We start from the raw sequence: 18,710 nt of genomic DNA, 5'->3' as shown, positions 1-18,710 counted from the left end.
CCCTGGATGGTGGTGAGGGAAGAGGTGTAGGGACATATTGTACCTCCTGCAGTGTTAGGGGAAAATGCCGGGGATGGGAAGGGATGGGTGGGGAGGGATAAAGCAGTCCAAGGAGTCGCAGAGAGAGTGGTCCCTGTGGAAAGCAGAAAGGGGGAGTGGAAGATGTGACTGATGGCGCGATCCCATTGGAACAGGCAGAAGTAGTGAAGGATGATATGCTTGTTTTGTGGAGGCTAGTGAAGAACCAGGGGAACTCTGTTTCTGTTCTGCCTGGGATGGGGGATGAGAGCACATGTGCAGGAAATGGTGGAAATGCGTGTTTGGGCTCCATCAACTACAGCAGAAGGAAAGCTACGTTTCCTGAAGGAGGACATTTCAGAAGTCACTCAACCCAAGCCAACTGTTAGTAACATTTACGTACTTGAGGAATAATCTTCATTTGGAAATATCACGTTATATTTTGGACATATTGATATAAGCATCACCTCAACGATTACAATTGTTTCTAGGACGTTAGAATGCTTCAGACGGTATTGTTGTTCTTATTGGCTAAACCACTGGAGTCAGAAAAATTCTGCACAGAAGCTGACCCGATGCCACTGTATCTTAAAACAATTCTTGGGCATTCACAAGGGAGCTACCTTGATTGCCAGCAGTACTTCTGGAGTAACGGAAGAAGGTATTCTAAATCTAAGAAATTTTCAGTTGTCCGCTTTTCTTGCAAGCCACTCAAAACAGAGTCTTGCTGTTGGACAAAACCTCATGTACATTCGACACTGATAAGCTACTGTGAAGAGATTCCATGAAAAATTGCATATTGTGTTTTCCTCCTCAAATAGAGGAGGTACAAGGTTCAGCAAGTAAATAAAATTTTCTGATTCCCACAATTTAACCTTTGGTTTCAATAAATTTTATATAGTTTATAGCATGAGTCATGTGATCAGATAGTGGAAGCACGAATAGACTAGGTTCCTGTCAATTCAGTGAGTTATTGTGAGCAACATAAGATCAGCAGATACTGTGTGCACAAAGCCACACTATCATCAAAGGAAGTGAAAGTTGACTTATTGAAATAGTCTTTGCTGAATTCAGGAACTAAATGAATAAAGCTGCACTGGAATAATTAATCCTGCATCTGACCTCTGCCTGAATATATTGTATTAAGAGTGTTCACTTTCTGCAATTTAGAACAAATTTGATCCTGACTTAAACCAATTCCACACACCAAGATGAAGACTGGTTCATCCAAAGGTGAAACAAATTGCTGACAGTGTGACCTTCATCTGCTTTCGTGACTTATCGTGGATTGTTACTTTAGGATTTACTGGGTTGGATTTTTTTGTTTGTAATTCAGTACTGCCAATGACCTGGTGAAAATTAAATTTAAAAAATGCTGGAAATCTAAAATAAAAACAGAAAGTGCTGGAAATGTGAGAATGCTGGAATCTATGGGAAGAGAAACAGACTTAATGTTTCAGATTTTAAAAAAACCCTATCTCAGTTTCTTGGGCAGAACAATTTATTTAGGAAAATCCTTTGCCACTGCCAGTCTCCACATATTTATTGGAACCCCGTTCACAAGAAACAGGAACATGTTCTTTCTATTTGCATGAAGCATGATTACTTGGGGGAGGGGACAGTGATAATGCTTGCAAACATCTCACGGTCCAACTGGGCAGCCTCCTGTGCCCAGCTCAAGGGAGATCACAGGTAAGGGAACATGCCAGACTGAGAAGTATTCTAATTTTATCTTTGTGCTTCCATTAATTGCATGCGCATTGCAATTCTCAAATCAAATGTTTTGTCTTGAAAAGATCGTCTACTTACAAGTGAACCGCCTGCGCTAACTGATGAACTGACATTCATCACAAATTGCAACCTTTTGAACCAAGGCTCCTGCTATGTGGCTGAATTTTGTTCTTTCCAGGAAATTGGAGATGGGTTTATTTCCATGGCAACCAAAGTTGACCTCCATAAGCTCCTGATTCAGCACGTTGGAGCCTCAGCTGTCAATTGTGAATTATTGAAGACTACATCTCAAGCAGTGGGTAGCAACCAAATCAGAAATGCCTCTCAATCATGAGCAAATAGGAGCTAAGCAACTCAGTAATTGTCAAATGTAGTTTTTTTAAATTTTCTGGCAAGTAAGAAAATACTCAAACATTTGAATGTGTTTAATGAGGCCCCTGTTGTGGCAGTCTGTTCAGTGATTTTTTTCCTCTACTTTACAAAGGATCACACTCTCACTGTTCTCTAGTATAGAACCTGGCAGAGTAGCATCTTAGTGCTTTGACCCCGACTGTGGAATAGTGCAGTTCAGGCTGTTGGCCTGAAAGCTGCATCACATGGCTGCTTAATGACTCTAATCTCCTCGCATGCATAAAACACTCAAATCTCAAGCAAGCCACGGCACAGTGGGTAGAAATCTTGAGTGTACTAGTCAGTCCCCAGGTGAATGCTGATGAAAGATCATTTGAGAGTACGCTGTTGTTGCTGCTGGTTCATACTTCCACAGGTCTGTTAGCAGGAGAGGAGTGCAAAGCAAATAATTGCAAACTACGACATATAAGAAGATTTGCTGCTAAGCAGCTTCATCGGGAAAGTGCAAAAGAGAATCAGCAGAGATTATAAGTGAAACAGTGAGGGATTCCCCAATCCCTAATTAAGGGGTTTGGGTTGAGTATTACATGATCTCCTATGTCTGGACTATTGTGTCCCTTGCCCAGATTCTTGCTTCTTGGCTGAGGAATTATCGGTCTCTCACCTGCTCTTGTGTTTTTGTCATAAAACTGTAACAGCTTCCAGCATCTTCACCAAGGTGCAGTGCTCCCAGTGAGGGAGCCTCAGAAATGGTCGGTGTACATGGGAACAAATAGTTGCCTGGGCTTATCAAATTGCAGGGTGTACTCAGCACTTTCCTTCTCATGCATCACTTCACAGTTGTAGCAACTTTCGCAAAGGTGTTTCAGAGGAGTTTTTTCAACCAAAAAAAAGTTGAGTCACATGGAGGAGACTGGTGACCAAAAGCTTGATCAAACATTTTAGGGAGCATGTAAATGGAGAAAAGAGAGGGGGGAAATGTTCAAGGAGGATATTCCAGCACCTTGTATTCCTGTCAGTTGAAAGCATGAGTCCACCCCACCAAATGAGGAGGGCAGATATTTCAAATGGCTATAGGCTGGAGGAGATTACAGAGACAAAGTGGTGAATCCACAATGAAAATAGGGATGATTTTAAAATTGAGGTGCTTCTCACCTGGGAACTCTTGGTCCTGCTCAGTCTCCTGCATCGCCCTTCGTCTCCTTCACCTCCCCCTCCATCTCCCTGAAAAATATTGTCCATGTAACAGATTCTATTGAGTGATTTGAATAACCAGCAGATTTCTACTGATGGAAGCAATGCTCTCTGTTGATTACGTAGTACTTTGGAGTTGATGCCCTTTCTCACCAAAATGTCAGCGCAATGGGAGACTTTAGATAAGTGGTTCCCAAGCTCAGGTGTGCGACACCCAAGCTGACAAGAGATCCATGAGGCTCTAATAATATTGAGGTAACTTGAAGTAAAAATAAACAAATGTGTACCTGGCATTTTTGCTGCCAAAGGACTGTACCAATCCCTCCTCCTTTTAAAAACCCCATGTCGTCAGGTGTTTGTGAGGGAGGGGCATGTTTTACTGAGGTGAATAAGTGGGTCCTTCATCTCAAAAGGCTTGAGAGCCACTGCCTTAGACTGTGGGACCCAATCCTTCACCTGCATGTCAGCTTGGCTTCCACACTGATTATTTTTTGTTTTTTTTTTAAATATATCTTCCACCAAATGCTTTTTTCTCCTCCCCTATTTATTCATGAACCAGTTGAGCCATTAGGGATCTTTCTTTGCGCCTCCTGTTGGACTAAATGAATCTGTTAAAGAAGTAATAGATTTAGCAGTCAGGTCATGTTGCCTCAAAGTTTGGTTTGTATGGCAGATTCCTGCTTCATGACTGAGTCCCACTAAAGTCAGGTGAGCAAACCTCAGGTCTGTGGTGGTGGATGAGCTCATTGTCTTCAATCTCACTTCCACTTTGAGGAGAACTAGTTTTGAATACTAAGTTCTCGCTGGGAACCAACCGAAAACTAATTCTGAGTAGAGGGGAGAAGTATTTCCACTGCAGTCTTTGCAAACAGCACCGCGCCCCCCCCCCCCCAATAGTCTGAAGCCAGCTTTTGGCTGGAGGAGGCTGCAATTTGAGGGTGGTGGGGGGAGGCTGCAGTGGGAGATGTTGGTGCATCTTCTGTAAGTTGAAAACTAGATTTTTTTTAATATACTTCATTGTAAGAGGATAGGTGTGTTGATGGTTTGAAAAGGAGTGATGTCTGATTGGGTCAGTTGTTGATGCATAGGCTAATGTGAACCCGAACCCTGTAAACTAGGAGAGTTGACTACCATAGCCAGCCTGACGTCATTGGCGTCTTGCCATCCAGAGATGCATACTGCATGTTTGAACATTGGATAAAGGTAACTTCAGCTTATCTATGATGCCTTGGTAGTCAAATTACTAACAAATGAAGAATGACTACTCTGACAAGCAGCACCAGGCAATGATTTTAATCATAAACAATTATTTTATTAGTCTCAGAATGAGCTCAATCACCACCTTTCCCAGTGCTCCCCCCAAAAATCTCTATATGATTAACCAACATGCAATGCCGTTGATTGACTGGTGAAATAGGAGTTCCAGAAGGTGCTGGGCAGTGAGGTAGGATATTGTTTGGTGTCAAGTGGAGGGAAGCAAGGGGAGGTCCCACTCGTGTTGGAATGTGACATCTTTATTAATATCATTTCTTTCTGGGAGTGGCTGGGTGGGTGGGAGGTAGAACAGTGGCTCTGTGTGTGAAGAAAAAAAACCTATTAGCACTGATATTCATGATTTTGTTGTCAAGCTTTGAGAAGTAATATGGAATTTAAGAAGTGCTGCAGAGTAACACCATATGTAACCTCGCCTCGTGGGTGCTGTAGCAAAGTGGTTAAGATATTGGACTGGTAGCCAGAGATAAGAGTTCAAATCCCACTGTGGCAGCTAAAGTTCAAAATCAAACAGTTATAAAATTCTGGAATATCAATCAGCATCGGTAATCAAACCATGAATCTACCAGCTTTTCATTAAAAATCCATTTGGTTTACTGAAGTCCTTAAGGATAGGAAAGAATAGATGGGGGAAGCTGTGATCTCTCTCCAGCCCCAACAATATGATTGGCTCTTAACTGTTCTGTGAAATGGCCCAGCAAGCCACTGGGGTTATGGTTGAGCAATAAATGCCGGCCTTGCCTGTGACAGAATGAAACACTTACACACATCGCCAAGGTGTGAGTAATTTCTAAATCAGGACTCTGAGTATCTTTAGAAAACTAGATTATGAAACTGCACTCGGGTTGGAATTGTAGGAAGCTAGCTGAAGACTATCTGGTGCTAATTATTTTGTGGTGAATGAACAGAAGCACTGGTTAAGAAGAATAAAGGGGACTGAAAGTAGGCTGTGCCATATTTAAATTTCCATATGACCTTTCATTCACCTGGAAGATGTAAAGAACTTGACGAGACTCATTGTGACAAGACGTTGGGTGTGCTGTAAAACAAAGCTCGTGTATCTAACAAAGCTGATGTATGGAAGTGAACGGGAGCATTAAATAGTCCAACCTTCCAGAATTAAAATACACAGTCATCTGACTAGAGCACATCCACCCGGTTTCTTTCACTTTCAGTAAAGCAGCATGCTGAGGTGATGCTGTGGGCCTGCCAGGCTGCCTTTTTAAATGCCACTGAGCAGCCACCAGTATCTTCTGGAACTTTAATGTGGTCACTCTCCTGGATTCAGAGGCAGGCAGCAAAGAACTACTTTATACAGCATTGGAAAAACGAGCCTTCCAGCTCACCACCTCCATTCTGACCAAGTAGCACATACATTAATCTCATTCCTTAACCCCCTTCCCAGATTATAATTGAAGCACTTGGTAAACCTCGCTGCCTCACAATCCATTCAACCCATCAGGTCAATGGTGATGCCTTTTCTAAACTGGTGTCAGCAAATGGAGTTATAGTTGAAATGCTGGATAGGCTAAAAATGGATAGAATGAGGGTACTGAGATGTCTGCTCGTACTAGGTGGGGAAGATCACCCAGTCCAAAGGTTGCTGAGGAAAGATGTGGAGGTGGTGCCTGAGGATTGGAGAATTACAAGGGTTATGCCATTGTTAAGATAAACCCAGCAATTGCAGGCCAGTCAGTTTAAACTGTTGGAGGGAACTTTTAGAAACTATAACACTGGACAGAATTAACAGTTACTTGGGCAAAAATGGATTGATTATGGGAAAAACAGCATGGATTAATTAAAATAATATCATGTTTGATGAACGATAGATTTTTGAGTTAACAGAGAGGGTCAATAGATAAATGTGGTTGATGTTGTGACTGAGCACTTTCAAAAGGGGTTTGATAAAGTGGCACAAAGTAGGCACAAAAAACACTACTTCATTATTCCTTTTGCACTATTTATTTATTTTGTAATTTATAGTAATTTTTGTCTTTGCACTGTACTGCTGCCACTAAACAACAAATTTCGCAATATACAAGTCAGTGATCATAAACCTGATTCTGATGTCATTAAAGATTGAAGGCCATGGAATAAAATGTACTGTAGTGATATGGACGGAAAATTGGAAACACAGGGAATGGTGTATTTGGACTGTTGGTGAGTGTACAGAGGCTTACTTCAGGAGTCAGTATTAGGACCCCTGCTTTTCCTGTTACACATTAATAACTTGGACTCAGATATGCAGGGCATAATTTCCAAATTTGAAAGCGACAAAAAGCAAAAGAACAGGAGAGTGTCACATGACCCTTTGAGCCTGCTTTGCCATTTGTCGAGATTGTGGCTAGCCTCCCACATCCGTGCCATTTTCCAGCTATCCGAGTAAGCCTTGATTCCCTTAATGCCCCTAAATCTGTCGATCTCTGTTCTGAATGAACAGAATGACTGAGTTCCCAGAGCAAGGAAGCCCACTGCAAGGGATGGTGGAGAAGAACCAGTGTAGAATGAAGGTGATTTGCAAAAGTGGCATAAGGTGTGAAGTTAGAAACTGGAGTGGTGGAAACCGATTTCAGTTGTTGTATTCAAATACTGATCCAGTTCCCCTTTGGAAGGAAAGAATTTGCAGGGCTTTGGGGAAAGACAGGGTGGTAGCCCTAACTAGATTGCCCTTACAAAGAGCTGGCATGGGCTTAACAGACAGAACAGTCTGCATCCATGCTTTTTGTGAGTCAACTGTCTAATCCCACTATCTCTGATCAGTAATTCCTGTCAAATTTATAGTACCCCCATTTCAAATTTGCTTTCCAAACGGATTTAATTTACAGGTTATGTATCAATAGCAGCCATTAGAGAAATCCTGCATTCATCTAACTGTAAAGGATTCATCTAATCTCCTATCATCATTCCTTTAATGCTCCCTAGTTGCCAACTTGCCAACCAACAATTGGTTTCCTTTTTGTATAATCCTCCATGACCTTGCGCACCTCCATCAGACAGGGAGGATGGTGGAAGGAACGAACCTTAGCTGCTCTGCAAGACTGAAACTACTATCCCTGACAACATCTTGCAGAGTCCCTATTGCCTTGGGTCCAACACTTTTATGTCTCCTATGGTGAGGATCTTAAATTGCTCCTACGTATGAACGATGGCTTTGTACAAGTTCAGTATTCTCTCTTTGCTCATGTATCCTATATCAGTTAAATGAAACCAAGAATTTAGTACTACCACTTTCAGTGACCTATATCCTGCGCAGTAACATTCTTCTGCTTGTTCGACTCCTTTTTCCTGCCTTAAGATGCACTTCCTTACATTATTCTAATAGAATATTCTTATACACTTTCAACATTGTGTCTGTAGGAGCTATGAGACTTTCTGTTCTATGGAATTCTGTGAGAATTCTGACATGTTCCCATTTCTAAAATGGATGTCCATTATGGTTTTAATAGAATTGAAATCTAACTCCTCAAATTCAGTAGAGGGCTAAATATCTCGTAAGGCAAAGTTGAATTTGTCTCCCTCTGTTATAATGAGCCATTATACAATGCTGATCTGACGTTTAATCCATTCTGGAAGTAAGAACGTGTGAACTATTTGTTTTCCTCCCTCCCGTTTAATCTACTAGGTTGAAGTTGAAGTTTACCGCAGAGATTCCAAGAAACTGCCTGGTCTCGGTGACCCAGACATTGACTGGGAGGAGAGTGTTTACCTGAACCTTGTTCTGCAGAAGGTATATTTAGACTGGATAGTCACTTACTGGACAGGCAGTGTCCTCAAGTTGTATTGCTAGAAATTGTTCTAAACCAGTTTTTACTGAAACTTGTAATATCCTACTGCCTGCTGGGTTGTTAAATTTTTACTTTTTGTGTGAAAAGACTTTACAATTTCTGGTCTATTTAATTTTGCTCAAGTTGATAGATTTCCTGCACCAGGAATTTCAGTCGACTAAAGAGGAATACTGCTCCCTGATCTGAAACCAAGTGAACTGATCACACTCAGGTTTATAGTGGGATTACCAAAATTTCATCTGAGTCTCTGGGCTAGCTCTCTCTCCTCAGCCAACCATCACCTCCCACACTCTCTTAAGTTGTTCAGCTGCTTATTCAACACACTGCTGGATGAGGAAAAACCTTCCAAGTAATTTAATATTGGGGAGCCTGAAGCCTTTGTTTCCCTCGTCACCAACTCACCAGTAACTGTCAGAGATTGAATCAGACTGTTCACAATCGTGTTCTATCAACTGACCCAGAGATTAGCTTTCTACCACATTTATAACAATGTTAACTTCACCTTGCCTCAGCTAGATTGCTGCTAAAACTCACATCCATGTCTTTTGTTGCCTCTGGGTGTGTTTATTGCAATGTGCATCTGGCTGACCTCCAATGAGCCAGTCTCTGTAAACCTAAGATCGCCTAACACTCAGCTGCCCCTGTCCTGACTCTCAAAACAACTGATTTCCACCCCCCCCCCAATTATTGCTTCTACTTGAGCAATGCCTCTGTTTTCAAATCCTCATTCTTCTTTCTCATCCTCTGTGATCTTGTCTCCTTTAAGACCCTACTGGTTATTTATTGGCAAGGTCTTAGTTCCTAGATTTTATTCTATTTTCTTTTATAGTAAGGATTCCAATATTTTTCCTACTATTGATGTTTAACTGACTGGTCTCCAAGTGCCCAGGTATGTTCTAACTTACTACTTGAATTGAGATGAAATGGTAACTATCCATCAATGTTCTGGCACTGTGCCTTATTCAATTTTTAAATGTGGGTAACAAGCCTCCACTATTTCTTTTGGAATGTGCGAATGCAATCTGTCTACAGCAGGATCATCTGATCTGCTGAGTTTGATGTAAAATTTATCCTCCTTTATTTTAAATGTTGTATCATTTCCGATCGCAGCCCTGATGTCAGATAAATGGCAAGTACTGAATCAGGATAATTTAATATTCCTGCTATTTCACTATCACTGCCTGTGATTTTTATGCTGTCTGTAGTTTAATGGCCCTATTGCCAATCCACGTTTCCTGTGTGCCAGTTGAATCCTTCAACTTGATTGGTTTGACAAAATGCTCATATATTCGGTTTGTTTCATCAATTCATTTATGCATCACTTTAGCCATTCTGATTAATGGACTCTACACACCCAAAACTCTCCTGACATCCTGTGAGGCAAATCTAAGTCAGACGAATTCCTGGTATTTCTGTGCGTTTCCCACAACATCCACACTGCAGTTGGCTGCAGAACCCCCTCTAGTGGCAGGATTTGTTTGTACATCTGACCTGCAACTTGCAGTGGGAGTAAATGAGGGAATGGAAACAACTGGGGTCTGAGTGAACGGGGCAAACAGCTGTGCATGACCATAACCAGGATGAAACTAGCAGTCAAGAAAACAGTGGAGCCACTGCAGCTTTGTGACGGTAGGCTGTAGAGTGGAGGGGGGAACATATTGCCGAAGGGCAGATTCCAAAAAAACCCTGATATCTAATTAAAGGTGGCTCCATGACGCACCAGAAGGAAGCAACAGGTGCTGGAAATACTGCAGATTCCACCTGACCTGATGCATGTTTTCATCACTTTGTTTTGTTATATGGTGCACCATACAGTCAAATAAACCTCCAACGTTGTCTAGATTAGCATGTAGCAGATTGCCACTTGGACAAGGTACTTGGAGGCTGAGAGCTGATCCTTAAACCTGTATTTTTCTCTCTCTGCAGCTGGAATACGTAGTGACGTGTGCTGTGTGCACACGCGCCGATGGAGGAGATATTCACATCCATAAGAAGAAATCCCAGGTGAGTGACTGCCTATTGCACATTGAGGCCCTGGTGAATAAGGGAAACCTCAATTCAATGGTTTGGGTGATTTTTTTAAAAAAGAAGTCTTGCTAGTAAAATTCTAAAATGGCTCAAATACTGAAAGTGTAAAATGTAACCCTCTCCCAATCCAACACACATTTTAAAAGGAACACTCTTATTCTCAAAACATCACCTTGGTGTTGCACTGCCTTTATCTCATTGTTACCCAAGGGATTACATCAAAGTCTGACTGTTTTCAACATTTACTACCAAGCCTGGCCTTGAACAGGAGTAAAACTTTAGATGATTGAACCAAGGTTCACAGTCAATCAAAAACTGAAATTCAGGATAACCATGAAACACATAAATACAGACACAGTGCTGTTGGTGCCGGAAGCGTGGCGACACTTGCGGGCTGCCCCGCAAAATCACTATGCAAAAGATGTATTTCACTGTGTGTTTCGATGTACATGTGTCTAATAAAGATCTTATCTTAATATTCATGTAAGGACCCAGTGCTTTATAGTGAATGAGACATCTCTTGATTTTACTGCTTCATTCACTCTTCCAACTGGGCCTAAAACTGATTTCTTTCCCTAACTCCTCATCCTCGCTGTAAATCGATGAATAACCCAGCCTGTACACTGGTAAACAGAAGTCACATCTTCCCAACCCAATGCCTACATTGGGTTGGCAGCCTCAGGAGGTTTAGTGGGCAAGTTGCCAATAGCTATACAAAAAGTATTTCACCTGGTTAATAACTAGCTGCAGTACAGCCTGTTTGCAAATGGTGTACAATGTCAACAGCAAACTTCATTGTAATCGGAAGGTAATGAGTGACTGGCTGTCAATCTCACAGCACTGGTTTACATATGAAACAGTGCAGGCCTATGTTTTATTGATTTTCTGCAGGGATTAGAGTTTAATACAATTCGATATCTCACACTTTATAGTCGTGCTACATTTTCTCTGTTAGAAATCACTTCTCCTTGCTTTTTTTTGTGAACAGCAAGTATTTGCTTCCCCAAGCAAGCACCCAATGGATAGTAAAGGAGAGGAATCCAAAATCAGTTATCCAAACATCTTCTTCATGATTGACAGTTTTGAAGAGGTAATGTCTCTTTTATGTTTACTGGAAGATTTTAAGGGAAATGCTGCAATGTAGATCAGTACAGCTGCAACATTCAGTCGTTGATTTGGCCTGGGTCTCTCCAGCCATTGCTCAAGTTCGACCTGTGGGGTGACAACCCAATTGCAGCTACTTGTAAATTTCAGGCTGCGGATCCCTCTGGGTTCTTCGGCTACTTTCCACCTGCAACAAAGTGAGGCTCTTTAAAGTTTAATGGTTCCCTGCAAGGCCATTTTAAATTTGTACTCGGGCACACTCCATGGGGAAAGTCTTATTGATAAGAAATAACGATTACTTGCATTCAGTGTAAAGAAAATGTTCCGAGATGCTTCAGAAATGAAAGGGGATAAAGTGGCCCACAGCCACAAACAATGGCCCAAGGTCACAAAGCTTGTCTCATTAGAGCATTGATACAAAACTTTTTAGCAGGGAAAGCCAGACTGACATCGAAACTTCTTCTGAGTGTCGCTTGTTCAAATGGGGCACCCTGAACTTGCTGAGAGGTCCTGGCTGCTGTCTTTCCAGCATTGGTCCTGTGTTGAACTCCTTGTGGTGTTCAGTGACAGAGTCTCAGCAGAGATGCTGTGATGTGTTCCTGACGAACCTCCCCCAACTTAGACCTAATGCAGCTTCCTTCACTTCAGTGGAGAGAAACGGCTGCAATAGATGGATGTAAGTTTCAGGGATTAACATTGTTTTAATTATTTAAGTTAACTGTATTTATTTGTGAACAAGCTTGTATTTAAATATTTGATTGTTTGTTTTTGTTTTCCAGTGTTTTTGATTTTCTGAAGTAATATTTTTACAATTTTTAGTTGTTCTTTTTTTTTGCAAGTGTTTGAATGATAGACATTTAAATTCTTGGCCAGCTTCGAGGGCCAGTGAGTAGGGCTTCCAGTTCACAGCTGGAACCTGCTCAGGAACTTGCTTTGGGGCTGAAGTTGCTGCTTGGTTCACACTGCTTGGCCAAATGGGGGCCTCGAGGGTGGGAGAGGGGTGAGTCTGGGTATCAGTTAATAATTCTGAGTTCAACAAAAACGGGATCAAAGAGTGTTTTGGGGAGAGGGAGAAATACTGATTAACATGTCCTGAGGTCTTTTCACTGTACACGATTGGACTACTGGGTCTGTATTTTAACAGCTCAGTAGGAAATGGGTCCTTGCAAACTTTTCAGCTTACCTTAATGTTTTTCTTTGTCTTACACTTGAGGTTTTTCAGTTGAGATGACTGGTCCATGAAAGCTCAGCTTACAACAATATAACACAAACCTCCTGTTTCTTTTTGTAGGTTCAGTATTTTCAAATTGTTGTCTTTTCCAAACCAAGGTTTACTCTATGGGCAGAGTGCTGTCAGCCCCAGTCAGTATTGCTTTTCTGTTTGTCCAGCAGGAAGCAATTCTTCATGAGACATCTTTCCCTGATCCCTTTCTACTCCAGCCTCCCCCGAGATGTATACGTTGGGTCGCTCAGCTAATCAACCACATGGTCCATGGCCTTGATATCACCCACTGCAGCACATGTTCATGGAAAAGGGCTTGTCGGTTTGCAGATACATTTTGTGATCAATTCAACAATATGTATTTATATAGTGCCTGTAATTTAGAAAGAAAAAAAAAACCAAGCCACTTGATGGAAATCTTACCAAACAAAATTTGACGCAAGGAGAGTTGGGGGCAGATGACCAAAATAAATTAAGGAATGAATTGTGGGATAAGTGATTTATTACATCTTCCTTTCTACAAAAAACATTGCTCCCTGTCCCAATCCTAAATGGAACATTTAAAGGTTTCATAACATGACAGAATTAATTGTAACTGTGAAGCCAATCTGACACATTCCAGTGATTTGAGGGAAGGCAGATGATCTTTCACCTCCATTAATGTTGCAATATATTTTTGTAATATCTAAGTAATCTACAAAAGGCAGTTTTGGTGCATTTCTCATTAAAATGCTCACCACTCCGGCTCAAAAGTCACATTAGGAATTTTGCTATTTGCCCTTTTTAATTAGTTGATTACTATTGTGTATTTTTTTTATATATAGCTGAACTTCAATACCATAGAACTGTGAAATTACTGGTGTACCCTAGGAGATTAATAATACTTTGAGCAGTTATTTGATTTCAATTCACGAGAGAGTGTCCATGACTCTACAGCACAGACAAAAATAAATCAGCCCATCAAAAGATTTAAAAAAAATTCTTTGGATGGGAATATCCTGTTTGGTCTCGTTAACAGAGGAAGTTTTAATTGTCCCAGATCATGTTTTCACTTCTATTTTGCTGCTCACTGTGTCTGAACCAATTATCCCATTGCCCCTGTAGTTGTTGCATAACCTTGTCTTCTGCTATGTGTGATCCAGGTGTTCAGTGACATGTCTGTGGGAGAAGGAGAAATGGTCTGTGTGGAGCTGGTTGCTAGTGATAAACACAACACGTTTCAGGGCGTGATCTTCCAGGGGTCCATAAGATATGAAGCACTGAAGAAGGTGTACGATAACCGGGTAAGAGAACTCTTTTTCTTTAATGTGCTAGCCCTGAACAAGCTTGTAATCTTGCTGGATTGTGTGGGACTTTAGTTCTTACAAGTGTGAGAGGGGGAAAGAGTTGCTGGTGAGGAATGGGGCTGACTACATTGATCTACAAAGAACTGGCATTTTGTGTACTGAAATGCAGATACCTCAAATTGACAGTCTGGTCATTCCCTGCTTCCAGCAACACATACTTGGTACCGTGTCCCCCATTAAAATGTAAAGTTTTATCTTTGTGTGTGGCCTTGTGCATCCTCATATCAGTAACTCTCTAGTTTGCCCTCTTTTCCCCAAGTGCTTCTGTCAGCAACCTCTGAATATTTGCTACAGCAATAATATACTAAAGTTGTTAGTGGTTTAGACAGAGAATGTGAACAAAAATGAGAGAGAGAGCTGATTAATTCAGTGCCACCTTGTTAACTACAAACCAATGTTGCCTGCTGCTGGACATGATGCTTGTTGGCAATCCAAAGAGAAGCTGGTTTGCCAAATTAATGTTATAGCAACTCCCTGAGTTCTTCTCTTGTGCAGGGATTTTCAGGTTATTGCAGTTCAGTGAATGCTACATTCTTTTGACTTAAGTACTAATATGATTTCATGATCTCTTTCATTAGGAACTATTTCAATTTTCAGTCACCAATTTATGCCCTTTTTGTTTGTTCCTGCCTGTGTTTCTTTGTTTTTCCATTACCCTCTCTCCATGAGGTGAAGACCTTCATTTTTGAATACCAATCTGGGGAGCTGCGTAGCCAAATGTGAGAGCTGCTAATACCCCTCATGGGTCTTGTGGAGCCTCCTGCCTCCTGCTGACTGCAACTCATTAAAGTGAAGGCACAGGATTGGGGAGGTGGGATGGGGGTGTAGGAAGTAGTAGTTTTAAATGCCCAACAATTGCAGGAAAGAAGTACAAAAGTGTTCTGTAGTGTTGCACTCTTTTGGAATTGCAGCAGGAGTGTAGCAAGGCAAAAGATCATAAGGTTATGATTTTGGGTGTATCACACAATTTGTCTACCATTTTCTGAGTTGCAAAGATGGCAATCCTTTTGGTAGAAAAGGACACATCTTGAAAGAGAGACTGGAGGAGATGGAGAAATGTTGTTTGGACTTCAAGCTTTCCTTGTATTCTGTCCAGGGGTGTGAGAAAGTTGTTTGGAACCATACTCTGATCTCATTCTGAAATACCATGTGCAGGTTTGGGCACAGGACCTCAGGGTATGGGTGGAGCAGCAATGTTTCCAAGATAACACCAGAGTTTAAGGATTAACTTGAGAACAGTTTATATAACCATTCCTTCATAGAACATATAGAACATAGAACACTACAGCATAGTACAGGCCCTTTGGCCCACAATGTTGTGCCGACATTTTATCCTGCTCTAAGATCTATCTAACCCTTCCCTTCCCATAGCCCCCTATTTTTCTATCATTCATGTATCTAAGAGCCTCTTAAATGTCCCTAATGTATCTGCCCCCACAACCTCTGCCGGCAGTGCGTTCCATGCACCCACCACTCTCTGTGCAAAAAAAAACAACTTACCCCTGACATCCCCCTTATACCTTCCTCCAATCACGTTAAAATTATATCCCCTCATGTTAGCCATTGTCGCCCTGGGAAAAAGTCTCTTACTGTCCACTCGATCTATGCCTTTTATCATCTTGTACACCTCTATTGTCACCTCTCATCCTCCTCTCCAAAGAGAGAAGCCTTAGCTCGCTCAACCTATCCTCATAAGACATGCACTATAATCCAGGCAACATCCTGGTAAATCTCCTCTGCACCCTCTCTAAAGCTTCCACATCCTTTCTAGAATGAGGCGACCAGAACTGAACACAATACTCCAAGTGTGGTCTAACCAGAGTTCTATAGAGCTGCAATTGACAGTCCTCTAATCAAGATATTTTAAAAGGCTTTCATTGCCAACCCAAAGGTTGCCCAAACATGCTTGAAGTGGCTCAACATTGCACTGACTACTGAGAATGTGTGCTGTAAGTTAATGGATGTCAAACAAAATGATCAACAAGAATGGACAGTGTTGAATGGTGACCACAGATCGTCTTGTAAGTGGGAAAGAGTGTGAGGGGAGTAAGATAATCAGTCAACTCTCCATTAAATAGAAGCACAATGAATAGCTTTGGCATAATTCTGAAAATGCTGGAAATGCACAGCAGAATTATCAGCATCAGATCAATAATTCTCTTCTTTTCCAGAAGTGGGCAGACTTCAGGGATTGAATACTGGACCAGTTGCGCTCTCAAGCAGTGCCTAGCTTACTAATGAAGAGTGACTTTGTTAAATGCGTGGGAATGCTTTGCTTAAAGGAGGAAATAAGGAAACAGAAAGAAAATGACTGATTCCTTTGGGTGGACTGCAGTGCTCAGAACAGCTCTGCTAATGCGAGATGAGCAAATCAACTCCCTGATGTACTTTGTGCACAGTCTTGTTGCTAACCCTGTTGCTCTATATTTAAATGTGTGTAAACTAGCAATTACACCATTTATCTCTATGAATAATTTTAATTAGATAAGAGAGAAACTTTTTTTCTTTCAGCTATTAGTAAATATTGTTCATATTGCTTTGAAGGCATCCAGTAGGGACTGACACAATATTTCTTGAACTGATGAACGTTTGTTGTTCTGCCTTTTCTCTGCTCAGTCTGAGCACTGGCAAACGCAGTCAGGTTCAGACAAACTGACACTCCTGAAAAGTCATCTCTTTCATTTTCTCACCCACCCCACTCGGCTTCTCCAACAACCCAATCCTCTTGCTTTGACTCATCAGTCACGTGTGCTCAGTCATGGTCCTGGGATTGAATGCTTTGTGTCTGTTGACTTGACTCAACTCGTCTCTGCCACGTCAGCAGCCTAGCTCCACAACTGACCTCTGTTTCCAGACTAGAGAGGGGCAGATGAGTTCTGGTCCTTGGCGGCAGCCTCATGACCTAATAAATAACGTCAAGGTAATCTCATGACCTAATCGACAACATCAAGGAAATATTAGATGATCCTCACCGCAGAGTAACCTGCAATGACCAATTGTTTAGGTGCACTTAGGAGACATAGCAAGTCTGCTGAGCTTGAGAGGGGTTCAGCGAACGTTGACTAAATCAATGTGTGGGTTGTTCTTCCTTTCAGGTCAGTGTGGCTGCTAAGATGGCCCAGAAGATGTCCTTTGGATTTTATAAATATAACAACATGGAATTTGTCCGGATGAAGGGCCCCCAGGGAAAGGGGCATGCTGAAATGGCAGTGAGCCGTGTAGCAACTGGGGACACGTCGCCCTATGGTACAGAGGAGGGCTCTGAGCCAGGATCACCCCTGCATGAACAAGTAAGTACAGGCAACCTTTAGGGCAGGGGATGTCTCTCGGAGTCATCTGTTCCCCTCAACCTTTCCACAATGCAGAGGTTGGTTTAACCATGTCAGGGGATGTTATTTGGTACTGTTCGCCATTCAGAAATGAAGAGCCAAAATATAGTTGCCTTTAACAGCAGTTTGGAACAGAGCCATAGGAGAGGGTCTGTCCCTGACTTTTGCACTGGCTCCTTGCAACACAGAAGTCGGGAATGCACTGGAGGTCGGTCACCAGTGCACCCTGACCTCTCCTCACTCCACGGCTGGACTCTGCACAGAGTTCAGTCATCCTGAGCTGAGGGGCAGGATACACTTGGCATCTGACCCCTCAGCTGTGCAGCAGCTCCGGTTGATGTGTGTAGCATAAATGGAGTCAGCAACCTGGATGGAAATAGTAAAGTTGTTTATTTCTCTTTATTTTAATTACAAGAAAATAGAAAGATTATTATGATGTTAAATATGTTTTAAATATTTATTTCATCATTTCAATCTCATTTTAAAAATCTCTAGTTACCAGAGACGTTCTAAAACACTTAAAGGTTTTCACAACACAATGTCAAAAGCCCATTAGTTTTCTCAGGGTAGGGGTGGGATCCAACACCTGAGGCTCACTCACCACTCCTGAATTACTCTGCCTCCCAGCAGTGAGGCCTGAAGCTCGGTTAGACCTAGGAGGAGAGGGACCTCAATAGGCAAGTGCAGCCATGGGAATTTAAATTCAAACGTCAGATGAGGACCAAGTCGAGCACAGTCAGACCCAGAATGAACCATATTTCAGCTGCCTTACAGCGCTTTTGATGAAGATTTCCATTCAATTGATCAATTGACAATGAGGTGCAAAAGAGCCTTTTTTAAACAGAATCCTCCCTAGTTTCATTGTTGTTAAAGTGATTAAGTGTGAAGATTAAATGGTTGCTTTAGTGCAAAGCCCATTTTATTCCGTAGTTGGAGTTGGGGGAAGATGCAAATTGGAAGCCCTGCCCTGGTGTGGCTTGTGGTGTTGTGACCAGCCAGTTCCTGGGCTTGGTCAGGGAGGTGATGTGGATGCTGGAAGAACGATGAAAAATAACGGTCTCGGGCACATCTTGGAGAGCGAGGCCCGGAGCTGTGGGAGAGAGAGGGGGCCAAAAGGCGTCGGTGCGTAGCAGAGAGGGTAGAGCAGAGGGTCATCCTCCAATGTTCCCTGGTACCTCAAATGGATAACTTCTCATGTACAGATATCGAATATATGCGAAACAGGATAAAATGGCTGATGCCTTTTCATTCCAGCCCCACTACAACTGTTTAATATATACTCATCAGTGGCCTTTCTTGTACACTCTGTATTCTGAACAAAATGCATTCA

At 42.0% G+C, this 18,710-nt stretch overlaps 1 protein-coding gene across 3 annotated transcripts in view; it reads left to right on the top strand.

The window, feature by feature from the left end:
• kiaa0930 overlaps positions 1-18,710 on the top strand; it is a 70,216-nt gene that overhangs the window by 35,337 nt on the left and 16,169 nt on the right. For all 3 annotated transcript variants that reach the window (XM_052030567.1, XM_052030566.1, XM_052030568.1), the window contains 5 exons: positions 8,189-8,293; positions 10,278-10,355; positions 11,368-11,469; positions 13,848-13,988; positions 17,147-17,341. In XM_052030567.1, the coding sequence (XP_051886527.1) occupies positions 8,189-8,293; positions 10,278-10,355; positions 11,368-11,469; positions 13,848-13,988; positions 17,147-17,341 (621 nt within the window). The remainder of the gene's footprint in view (positions 1-8,188; positions 8,294-10,277; positions 10,356-11,367; positions 11,470-13,847; positions 13,989-17,146; positions 17,342-18,710) is intronic.

The sequence above is a fragment of the Pristis pectinata genome, chromosome 15 (assembly GCF_009764475.1).
Source record: "Pristis pectinata isolate sPriPec2 chromosome 15, sPriPec2.1.pri, whole genome shotgun sequence".
NCBI lineage: Eukaryota > Metazoa > Chordata > Chondrichthyes > Rhinopristiformes > Pristidae > Pristis > Pristis pectinata.
This window is presented reverse-complemented; position numbering and strand designations above follow the sequence as displayed.